At 41.5% G+C, this 13,084-nt stretch overlaps 1 protein-coding gene across 1 annotated transcript; it reads left to right on the plus strand.

The window, feature by feature from the left end:
- Tcf24 (transcription factor 24) lies at window positions 1-5,215 on the plus strand. The gene is made up of 2 exons (XM_051165967.1): window positions 1-393; window positions 4,489-5,215. The coding sequence occupies exons 1-2, from the start codon at window positions 1-3 to the stop codon at window positions 4,600-4,602; spliced, it is 507 nt and encodes a 168-aa protein (XP_051021924.1). The 3' UTR covers window positions 4,603-5,215.
- Window positions 5,216-13,084: the final 7,869 nt, after the last annotated feature.

Raw genomic sequence — 13,084 nt, forward strand, 5'->3', positions numbered from 1 at the left:
ATGGAACGCGGCCGTCCTGCCAGCAGTCCACGCAGCGCCGAGCCTGCCCCGTCGGCCGCCACCGCCGCCGCCCGGGATCCGAGCCCAGGACGGACCGGGCCCGGGCCGACAGTCTCCGGCGGGGTTGCGGCGCGCTCCGGGGGTGGCCGTCCTGCCGCGGCGAACGCAGCGCGGGAGCGCAGCCGCGTGCAGACCCTGCGGCACGCCTTCCTGGAGCTGCAGCGCACGCTGCCGTCGGTGCCTCCCGACACCAAGCTGTCCAAGCTGGACGTGCTGCTGCTGGCCACCACCTACATCGCCCACCTCACCCGTAGCCTGCAGGACGACACCGAGGCGCCAGGAGACCCCAGTCTGGGTGCCTTGCGAGGCGATGGCTACCTGCACCCAGTTAAGGTAGGCAACCTACCCAGCTGGGACCCTGGAACCATCCTGTCTCGGTCTGAGCATATGCCACGAAGCTGGCACTCCTCCGGGACAGGCGGAAACTCCACTAGAAAGTCACCTGGGCCCGCGGGCGATGGTGACAAAGTCCCCACTACAAGAGGCTGCCGCTTAACAGTTTGCGGTTGGCAGTCTGGGGCGGTTAATCCTAGCTGGGCTCAAAGCTCCTTAAAGTTTCGCTCTTGGAGAATGAAAAATGGAGAGGCTGTTGTACCTTATGATGACTGGTAACATCTAAATTTCATTTATGCCTTCAAGAGTCAAGTGTCTTAACTTGACTTTTTCTTAGGCAGTTCCAAAGGCTTCATGAATTAAACAGAATTGTGGAACTAATGCTTTGCCCCTAAAGTAACTCGGGGGCGGGGGGGGGGAATGCCAAAATCGGTAAGAACAAATGAGACCATAGAGTAAAGTTTCAATCACGGTTAAATATTGTGCACTACACCGCAACTGAGAACGTTAGACAACTCCCAGAATGTTTCCTATAACTGTCATATTAGATTGGCATGTATGTTGAGTGAATTGGTCTGTATTCAGATTAGCCAAGAGAAATCACTTCGCATGATTTCTTTAAATAAATGCATTCAGGAGTGTGGTGTGCGACTTGAGTTTTCATTTGTGGTGCCTCTTCTTTTAGATTTCTTTTGAAACCTTCCATTGATCTAACTTTCTCTTCAAAATGAAGAAACATTGTATTTGGTAAATTTAAAATGCTCACATTTTTGTCCCACTGTTCTGAAATATTTGAACACAAATATACACAATTAGAATTCAATCTTAAGTATTTAAATGTTGAAGATTTTATAACAAAAATGAGGAATTACATTTTATTGAAATGTAATAAAACACATTCTCTAGTATTTGTACTTAAAATTATAAAGTGCATATTAACAAAACTTACTTTGAAAATACTATAGCATGGGGATAAACTTAAAGCAATTCAAATGTTAAATGTGAAAACATGAAATAGTATTTGTAGTAATGATAGAGCCCATTCTATCTCTGAATTTTATAACATAATAGCTGAAAACACTAATAATTAATAATCTTTATAGTGAGCATTACATTGATGCTATCCACACATTTCACTAATAGCTTTCTTTGACTTGATATTTTCCATATATTCCAAGAAAGTTCATTTGAACATTACGATTTCAGTACCAAAAGGAGACATTAAATGCCTCCCTTGTTCCTGATAAAATTTAGAACAAAGTTAACTCTTTCACCTCAGTGTCATGAGGCTTTCTTGAATGGTGTTAGAAAGAGACATGGCAAGCTAGAGCCAAACTTGACTCAAATGCCAAATGTTTTTATAGTCTTTTCTAAATCATTTTTCATTGTTTTAAGAAAAAAATTAATCTAATTTGCTGTCTGATTTTAAAAGGCAATGTCCATAATATCTAAATTTCTAAGCCCAGAGATAATTATAGAATGCCAGTGATTATCTCATAGAAGATAAAATTGATGGTAGCTAACAAGTGACTGTTTTAAAATTAAACATTTGATTTAATACTATGTAGAGACCTCAGCTTCAGGAGACTGAGAATACAATTGTAAGACTTGATTCCTGCTCTAAATGAATACAACATAGAGCTAAAAATACAAACTGTATAGTACTGTAAGGAAGAATCTTATATTTATTAAGAAAAATGGTCTAAGCACAAGCTGTGGAGCTTCAGAAGACGGAAACTTTACATACTTTGTTGAAATTGCCTGCCTACATTTTATGGACACTGTCAAAATGTTTAAATATCTTTAATACAAAGGTAATAAAAATGTTCTGATCTTCTTTCTTTGGAGTAAGTAAAGCCTCATTATAAACTACCAAGATAGCCCTTGGTAAGTGTTCTAAAGTTACTATTCCTGTAGTACAACACAGTTACTAAGGGCTACACAAATTACTAACGATAGATTTTGTTTTTTGCTTTTTTGAAACAGGGTTTCTCTGTGTAGCCTTTGCTGTCCTGAACTCACTTTGTACACCAGGCTGTCCTCGAACTCACAGCGGTCCTCTTGCCTCTGCCTCCCAAGTACTGGAATTATAGGTGTGTGCCACCATGCCTGCCTACTAATGATGTTTTAACAACTATTCCAGTTCTGTCACTTTGAATTATCTGTTCTTTTTTTTTTTACCAATATTATGAGCATGTTAGAATGATTGGAGACTTTATAGCATCACAGATGGCAGAGGGAGGTATGGCCAGGGATCATGCTCACGGTTAGAGTTTGCAAGGCCCTGGGTTCTGTGCACTAAAGTGGAAAGGACATTTAAGAGGGGGAGACCTGGTGACACTCAGAGGAAGGATAGCAGGCTACCAAGAAGAGACTTGATACCCTATGAGCATATACAGGGGAGGAGGTCCCCCTCAGTCACAGTCATAGGGGAGAGGAGTAAGGGGAAAATGGGAGGGAGGGAGGAATGGGAGGACACCAGGGATGGGATAACAAAAGAACTGAACTTCTGCAGCCTGGGCTAAACACATTTTTGTCCACTTGGAAATCAGCAGGTTAGTGAGCTCTAGACCCCAAAGGGCTGACTCTTCAGGAGAAAGGCACAGACGACTCTCGTAATTGCCAAACCCCGCAAGAATTGTCGTCCATAACAATGATAAGCAAGAATTTAAAAACTCTGAGGTCTTGTTCATTAGAATAAGAGAGTACTTTTAAAGATCTTCAATTTGGGCTCAATTCTGGTTAACTGCTATTTTTTTTATAAGTTTAAACAAAACTACATGATTTTAAATATGCCTTACAACAGAAAACAAAGTATAATGGCACATGCAAGTACATGAAGGTGCCATAATGAAGTGCATTACTTTGTATGCAAACCTAAGAATTTATAACGCACATGATTTAAAATAGAATAAATGTACTGTAGTAAGAGGAAGGGTTTGGGGCTGTATTCGCTGATCACACCTGGAGACTTTAAGGTAGGACTGTTGTTGGCTGCCGCAGAAAAGTGACTTTCCAGATAATACCACATACCCACTTACTAACATTTTTATTTTTATTATTTCTTCAGTTTTCATTTGGCATACGAAAATTTGCCTGTGCGTGAGACACACTGCTGTGCTGTATATTAGTGTGTGTGTGTGTGTGTGTGTGTGTGTGTGTGTTAGTGTTAGATGATGTTCAAATCAGAATGTTCCCTGAAGACATTCGCCATTTGTACTATAAATGTGCAAAATCATCTCTTCAGAAATATTAAAAAACATAAAGTATGTTATCATTATCTATAGTCGCCCGCTCGTGACAGAGAGCCCAGACTGAGAAATGTGGGCAGGTTTGTGAAGGTGCGTGCCGTTGCTGTTCAGGGCCTGCCAGATCTTTTCCATATAATGCCACTTTTACCCACCATCTACTTTGTATACAGCTGAGCACCACTTCTTAAGAACTGATGTTTTAAATTAAATTTTATTTTAGGCTTAGCTTGGAATTAAATATCATGGTAAAGATGAACACGGTGGTGCACGCCTGTAATCCCAGCACTCACAGAGACAGAAGCAGGTGATCTCTGTGAGTTTGAGGCCAGCCTAGTCTACAAATTGAGTCCAGTGCAGCCAAGGCTACACAGAGAAACTCTCTCAAAAACAAAATAAATGAAATGAAATGAAACAAATACCATGGTAAACCTACATTTTGTCACTGCTCATTCTCCTTAACTTGTTTTGGCTCTTGTCAAACACACATATATTATTTTTACAGTTATCATCAAAGCCTTCACTTGTGTCACTAGCATTGTAAAACAGTCTTCATCTTGTCCCCTAGAACTTGTAATTATAATCCTTACCAGCTAAATAACATCTCATTAACATTGATGTGTTTTAAGATATAAACAATTAGCCAGGTGGTGGTGGAGCACACCTTTAATCCCAGCGCTCAGGAGGCAGAGACAGGTGGGTTTCTCTGTGAGTTCGAGGCCAGCCTGGTCTACAGAGTGAGTCCAGGACAGCCAAGACTACTTGGGGAGGGGAAGATTTAAATATATCTACACTGTATGCCATAGATACTAACTTTCAGATTCTTACGTAAATCCTCTTTTTGCAGAAGTGGCCCATGCGATCAAGATTGTACATCGGTGCTACTGGTCAGTTTCTAAAGCATTCTGCCTCCGAAGAAATGGCAAACCACAGCAACACTCCAGCAGCCTCACAGCCATAGGCTATCTCCTGGTGGGGTCCGGCAGAAGCGGTGGCTATTATTTTTAAAGACTGTGAAATAATTGTATTTATTGTATTGGCCCTAACACTATCTGAACGTTTACATTGAAACTTGTAGTTGAATATCAAAATAAGACTAAATAAATGTGTAGTGGAATAATCAGTCCTATATAAAAATATATAGTTTATTTAGTCATTGTGTAAAGAGAAACTATTAGGAAAAGTAAAAGACACACAAAAGCATATAGTTGTATATACCTAAAGAATGCGCACATTTCCACATTTTCTGTGGTGTGCTATTACAAACCTAAAAGATGATGTGAATACAGCCGTTCTAGTTTTAAGAAATAAAATGTGAGGCTGACGTAGTAGTGTGTGTCTAGAATCCCAGCACTCCCAGGACACAGAGACAGGCAGATGAGTTTTCTACATAGAGAGTTTGGGCCAGTCAGGCCTACACAATGAAACCCTGTCTCAAAAAAGAAATAAAATGTGTTTATACTAGTATTCCATTTTTGTGAAACCCAGCATGCGTGTGACTTGGCCATTTCAGTTAGAAGATGTAAGATCGTTATTCACTGATCACTCCCTCCCTTCCTCCCTCTCTCCCTCCTACCCCCTCTATCCCCCGCTGTGTGTGTGAACTTTGTTGCAGTAACTTCCATCTGTAGTTATAATTTCCAGATAGAGAATTTTATAGAATAATAGAGATGTTTTTCTCTATGAAACACGGTATGATCACCTTTCAAAATTAGAGTCTGCCTTTTATTACAAATTGTGGAAGTCACTAGCTCCAGGGAAGTGCATTTTCAGCACTGATTGGGGAGTTCTGCCAGTGATCTGACCCTTGAGAGAGTCTAAGGACACAGATAAACTTCAAGCTTGAGTGTGTCCACATATGAACTGGCAGACCTATCTCACTGCACCACACACCACCACAGGCCCAGAGACCCATCTTATCTGATTATACCAAGAATTTCTGTGTTCAACAAGAGACTATTGGAAAAATCAGCTTGGGCTGGCTTCACAGGAAAAGGTGCTTGCCACCAAGCCTGACATGAGTTCACCCCGACAAGCTAGGCAGCGGGCTCCCCAGTGTTGTCCACTGACCTCCACCTGATGATGTGCACAACACAACACACAAAACAGGTAGATGGAATGAGAGAAAATACACCCCTGAAAAAGGTAGCAGAGTTCTGCCTTTGATGATACTGGTTTTTACTTCTTTGTTCTAAAACCAAATAAGGTAGATTTTTTTCCCCTGACATTTAATTCACTTGTTGAAAATGTTAAGAGCTTTTGGAAAGTTAGGAAATCTCAGAGGAGTCTCATATGACCAGAGCCATGAATTCAGAGGGTATTTATTTGGGGGGGGGGAGAACATACTGAACCCGAGAGATGGAATATAACGGAGATGAGACATTAACCTCATACCTTTGCTGACAAATCCCCCTCACCTCTTGTAGCTTTATGATGCCCCCTTCCAGCTGTGAAGTTTATTCATGTCTTCAAAACCCAGTTTTACAGTGGCTGAACTTGATTTAAGATCGGCAAGGAAAAAGACATATTAGTGGACTTGGCTGAATTTACATAACAGTCCAAAGCCCCACTTATTTTCAGCTCAGCAGCAAAGTTAAGGATCACATGACAGCCAAGCCTGCTGTTCAGATGATTCATTGTGTGGCCATGTTGATTTATATCCAATAATTTGTAAGTTTTATTTATTTAATGTGATTATTTTCCTTTAGATGTGACCAATAAACTCTTTTTACCTCTCACTGTGCCTCCTACACATTACTGTATAACACAATAACATGTGTATATAAATTTTTGTGAATACATTCACCCACTTATCTGACATTAAGGAAAAAAGTAAAATGTGATTTGGACTCAGCCATTTACTGTTACTTTATTAAATACAGGAGGTGGTAGCATAGTTTTTATCAGAAGGCGTGAAATTAAAACATATTTTCATTTGAAGTAAATAATATCTCATGGTTTGTTGTCTTCATAACAGAAGTGGCTGAGAGTTAACTGGATCATTTGGCCATTTCCCTTACCGCCCAGCTCGTGGTACTCCCATCTCCCACCAGTCAGTAGTCTCTTGAGCAGCAGCGGGCCACATCCTCACAAGCCTCAGCACAATCTTCCTCACAATTTTAACTTTCTGCAGCAGAAAATAGGTGCAGTTTGCCCAGCGTTACTGTTCTATCTCCTGTTGTGACACCCTTTGCCCACTGTGGCCTGTGTGCCTGCAGTAAGGATACCCCTGTCCCTGGGCACACAGAGAATCCTAGCCCTTTTTGTACTGTGTCCCTTGGTGGGGCTAGGGCTGGGCACTTTACTTAAAGACTGAAGAGCTTTAGGAATGTTCACCATGCCTACCAGAGTTCTATTAGCACAGACAAGGTGGGGCCAGACATGAAACTGGAAAACTTCCTTTAAAGTTACCTTAAATAGGCCCGTAAACACGGAATCTTGTAGCCACCAGGTTATAACCCTCAAGGACCACCCCTAGTGGCCAGCGAAGCCCTACATCGCAAAGATTCCACAACCTCCCAAAACAGCTGCTGAAGACCTGGTATTCAAACATAGGAGCCAATTGTTTCACACTCAAAACAGAACAAGATCTATGCACACATATTTAACAAATGGCAGGAAGGAAGGAAGATAGAATGGAAAAGTCCAGCTGCGAAGGTGAGTGTAAAGGAGAAAAGAAAAAGGCTATTCATTGGTCCCTGGTGCTTAGTAATAAAGGGTGGCTTTGCTTTTTTTTTTTTTTTTTTTTTTTTTTTTTTTCCTTCTTTTTTTACAATGCTAAAATTAAAAAAAAAAGAAAAAAAAAACACAAAAACTAAACTTAGCAATCTGCAGTGTTAATGTGAACAGCGACTTTCCTATTGGTTTGTGGACTTTTTTTTTTTTTTTTTTTTTTTTTTTTTTTTTTTTTTTTTACTTTAATCCCAGCACTGAGGAGGCAGAGGCAGGCAGATAGATCTCTGTGAGTTTCAGGCTAATCTGGCCTACATGGTGAGTCCCAGGTAGCCAGAACTACATAGTGAGACCTTGTCTCAAGAAAAAGAGAGAGAGACAGACAGAAAGAGAAACTGCAAAAGAAAAATAACTTCTGATTTGCCCTTTTGAAATGCATAACTCGTTATTTTGGTTGAAATTGTCTCTTAGTTTAAATTATTCAATAATTTCTTTTTCTCAAAGAACTTTACTTTATGTTCATGAAAGGAACCATTTGCTTTCATTTAAAGAGACAGTATTAGGGCACTAGAAGTTAATTTTTTTTTTTTAGGGAACAAACAGGCAGTTCATACATCTGTTACAGAATCATTTATTCCCCCTTAGGCCTCTGTGTCTCAGGAAGATTTTTAAGGAAATCTTCCCAGGTAAGATGGTTCTGCAGTGGTCAAATGAATCACTAACCAATTGGGGATCAATCGTATTTGTTATTACAAAAGAAAAATTGTGTGTTGACTGTGCATAAAACAGTCTGGTTATTCTGCTTCTCTGGCAAAAGCATAAATCAGATTGCTTCTGACCCAAAGCTATTTTGATTTTGGGGAGATGGCTTCTTCAAAATGCTCTTTGCACTCCTTCATTGCTGGTGGGAATGCAAACTAGTACAGCCACTTTGGAAATCTATCTGGTGCTATCTCAGAAAAATGGGAATAGGGCTTCCTCAAGACCCAGCTATCCCACTCCTTGGAATATACCCAGAAGATGCTCCAGCACACAACAAGAAAATTTGCTCAACCATGTTCATAGCAGCCTTATTCATAATAGCCAGAACATGGAAACAGCCTAAGTGTCCCTCAGTAGAAGAGTGGATAAAGAAACTGTGGTACATATACACTATGGAATACTACTCAGCTATTAAAAACAAGGAATTCCCGAAATTTGTGGATAAATGGATTGAGCTAGAAATGAACATAATGAGTGAGTTAACCCAGAAGCAGAAAGAATCAAATGGTATATACTCACTTATATCTGCATACTAGCCCAAGGAGCATGTCCCACGAAAGCCTTCACTTACCAGGAAACTGGGACAGAGGGGAAGGCATCCTATTGGGACTCTAAATGAGAGATGCATGGGAGAATAGCAAAATAAAAGGATCCAGAGGGTCCTAGAAATCTACAAGTAGAACAATATGATAGGCAGATTTGGGCCCAGGGGTCCCGCTCAAACTAAGGCACCAGCCAAGGACAATACAGGAGGTAAACTTTAAACCCCTTCCCAGATCTAGCCAATGGTCAGAATATTCTCCACAGTTGAGTGGAGAGTGTGATATGACTTTCTCACGTACTCTGGTGCCTCACATTTGACCATGTCCCCTGGAGGGAGAGACCTGGTGGCACTCAGAGGAAGGACAGCAAGTAGCCAAGAAGAGACTTGATACCCTATGAGAATATACAGGGGGACGTAATCCCCCTCAGGAACAGTCATAGGGGAGGGGAATAATGGGAAAATGGGGGGGGGGGGAGGAATGGGAGGATACAAGGGATGGGATAAACATTGAGATGTAACAAGAATAAATTAATAAAAAAAAACAAAACAAAACAAAATGCTCTTTGCTATGTGTTATCTCACATTATATTCAGCATATACTTTACTTGAAAAAGTAGATTCTGCTCTACTCTGGTAATAATTCATGTTTTAAAAAAAATTATTGTTGGAGGGTTTCCAACACGTCTTCCAGATAATAGTAGTATAGTGTTGCTGTCTTTCCTCCAAGATGTACACATTGGAGTTTTTATTTTTCCTTTGTTCCTGTAACTTTAAAAATACCAAACAACTAAGGTTCCACGTTTTTAAAAGAACCCAAGAGAAATATTATAAAATTGTGCATCTCAGAGAAATGACTGTATACTCGTATAGTGGTAGCTGGTGGCCCTACATGTGACTGTTGTACTGGAAAACCCTGTAAAAGTCTCAAATCCTGTAGACTCGACTCCTGCAGGCTGAGAGTGCTACACGGATGGGAAGGCAGCTCTGTTGGGAACATTCTTGCCTAACTACATAAACCCGGAAGGATTTCCCTTCCAATGTTTACACAAGTCTTAGTTTCAACTCATCAGAGAAACCAGTTCACTGAAATATACATCAATCACTCAAATGCTTCATAATAAATTATACCATCACATTCAACTCTCAGAAGCTTTTAAATTATGAACTGGAGAATAATCTTGACTATTATGCTTAAACATTATGTCAATAGTCATTTCCTGTGCATATGGATGTGACTGAGAAACCTCATATGCACATCTGTCCTCTGGGGACCAAGCATGTTCTGGGGATGACCCATACCTCCATGACTATGGTCATTGGAACCAGGAGAGAGAGAGTGGGGGGGCCATGTCAAACCCCCCTGAGAAGAGGGGGTTGTAAAAAGGACACAGGTTCTCAGCAGTTGGTGCCAGTACGACTTAGGGACCAGATGGTCACAGGCCAAGCCAGTCCAGTACAGACCTAGAAGACAGACAACACAGGAGCCTGTCCTCCCTTCAGTGTCCTTGATGCTGGCCTCTCCCCTCTAGGGATGGAAGAGAAAGTAGAAAGACAGCTGAGACAAAGTCTCATCATCGCTGAGCAACCATTAGCAATTGGTGGCTGGCAGAGGGAAAGTCAGTGTTTGAGAGTGAAGCCCTGCTAAGCCAGCCAGCTCTACTGGGAGGCCATACATTCAAGAATATTTGGGTAGGGCTAGAGAGATGGCTCAGAGGTTAAGAGCATTGCCTGCTCTTCCAGAGGTCCTGAGTTCAATACCCAGCAATCACATAGTGGCTCACAGCCATTTATAATGTCATCTGATGTGCAGGTGTACATGCAGGCAGATCACTGTATGTATAGTAATAAATAAATACATCTTTTTTTAAAAAATAGAATATTTGGGTAGTAAAAATTGGCTTTGTTTGGACGGTGGGAGTGGAGGCACAAAATTCAGTGTGCAAGGAAGGGAAGGTGGATCTGAAAAAAGTTGGAGGAGGAAGGGCAAATATGATCAAACCAGGTTTCATGAAATTCTCAAAGAACACACACACACACAGACGTTGGACCCTGCTACTAAGGTTGAAGTCCTTCATGACCAAAAAGCCCTGAGCTCAGCAAAATGGAGGACTTCCTTGGTCAGCAGGGCTCCCTCCTTTCAGTGTGATCTGGAGAGCTTGAATCCTCATACCCTCTACCTGAAGAATGTCACTTAGGGAAATTATAGGCCCAACTAACTCCCCTTCTCCCATTAGAACCTATTCAGCAAGTACCTGGGGTTCTTGGAACACTTCCTCACATTAATGAGGTATCTCAGTACCTTAGCCTTTCACCCAATGACATTCACCCACCCATGCCCTCCCTAAAATTCTATATAAACCTCGCTCACCCAGAATAAAGTTGATCTGCCTCTCAGCAGCTGGTCCTAGGTCATTTCCCTTTGTGCTCACGGGCCACCAAACCCCCAGTGTGTTGCCTTCTGCTCCTTTGTTCCTGAGGACCTGTGGCCAACAAGCCCTGGAAGGAGGGAGATACATATTATAATATATATTACATATTATATAATTAGATAGCTACTCCGGAGAAAAAGCCAGCTGAAAGGAGGGCAACCTGGCAGTTTCAGTTTTTGTTACACTGTGTATTTAACAGAGACAGACATTGTAAGTTACTTTAAAAAAAAAAAAAGATTTATTTATTTATTATTTACACAGTATTCTTCTTGCCTATGTGCCTGCAGGCCAGAGGAGGGTAACAAATCTCATTATAGATGGTTGTGAGCCACCATGTGGTTGCTGGGAATTGAAGTCAGGACCTTCCGAAGAACTGCCACTGCTCTTAACCTCTGAGCAATCTCTCCAGCCCCTGTAAGTGATTTGTTTAGCAACGGGTTTCCTCTTCAGAGCTGGGGATTCCAGAATAACACAAAATCAATACAAGATGTCATTGCAAAAAACACAGTTCACAACTCAAAAGGAATAAGTGACAATTTATTCTGGAGGTGAATATGAGTGACCATGGCTCAGGAACACAGATTTGGGTTACCTCAAATAATATGTTTTAAGACAGCAAGAGTTTTCCAGGTGTGGTGGTTTACACCTGTAATCCCAGCACTCTGGGAGGCAGAAGCAGGCAGATCTCTGTGAGTTCCAGGACAGTCTGGCCTACAAATTGAGTCCAGGACAGCCAAGGCTACAAAGAGAAACCCTGTCTCAAAAAACAAAACAAACAACAAAGAAACAAAAAACCCATAGCAACAGTTCATAAAGTTTTTAAAAAAAAGATTTATTATATATATTGTTCTGCCTTCGTGTATGCCTGAATGCCAGATCTCATCACAGATGGTTGTGAACCACCATGTAATTGCTAGGAATTGAACTCAGGAAGAACATGCAGTGCTCTTAACTGAGCCATCTCTCCAGCCCCCTCATGAAGTTTTGTTGTTTGTTTTTCGAGACAGGGTTTCTCTGTGTAGCCTTGGCTGCTTTGGATTCGCTTTGTAGACCAGGCTGGCCTCACATTGATCCACCTGCCTCTGCCTCCCTGGGTGCTGGGATTACAGGCATGCGCACCTGGCTTCAACACACTTCTTAAATACATAGGTACAATCACCAATAGGCTGAGTCCAACACTGTAGGCAGAGTCTTAGCTACAGGGTTCTATATCTAACAGTCTTAGGATCTAGTGTGTTCTAGAGGTCAGCAGGCTATAAACTACATGTGACGTCCCTCCCTAAAGATGGGTTCTATTAACTGGGAGCTAAAGATAAGAGTCTAACAGAGGAAAGAGTCTGGAATAAATGTTTTGAGTAAGGGCTGCTTCCACAGGTAGCAAAAGGGCCACCAGGCTGTTGACAATATCCATCCCCAGCCTTCTGTGCAGAAAATAAGCAATTCCTTCTTTGAGGAGGGAGAGGCCCCTGCGTGTTTAACATTCCTGGTTCCCTAGTGCTCTGTGGGTGCATACACACACAAACAGAACCACAAGACATCATGTGAAGAAGAGAAATGCGATTTTTGACTCAATAAAGATTAATTAGTTCACTACCTGAAAGCCCTAAGCTGGGTCCTGTGGCAGAGACCTATAGTAGGCATCATTGGTAGGCAGAAGCAAGAGGGTCCTTTGAGCCCAGAGGTTCAAGGCCAGCGTGAGCAACACAGCCAGACTCATCCCTAAAACAAACAAACAAACAAAAAACAAAAAAGCACAAAACCCAAAAAGCAAGAAGGAAACCAGAAAAAGAGACAAGTGAAAGAGTTGTTTCCTTTACATAAACCAAAAGAAAACCTAAACAAGAAGAAAATGATTGGGTAGAAAAATTCCACAGATGGAGAGGATCCCAGCACAGCTGTCATCTGAGAGGCTTTGCCCAGCAACTGATGAAAACAGATGTAGAGACCCACAGCTAAACTTCAGGTGGAGCTTGGAGAATCCTGTGGAAGAGGGAGAGGGAAGATTAAAGGTGCCAGAGGGCTCAAGAACACCACAA

This window comes from Acomys russatus, chromosome 2 (assembly GCF_903995435.1).
Source record: "Acomys russatus chromosome 2, mAcoRus1.1, whole genome shotgun sequence".
NCBI lineage: Eukaryota > Metazoa > Chordata > Mammalia > Rodentia > Muridae > Acomys > Acomys russatus.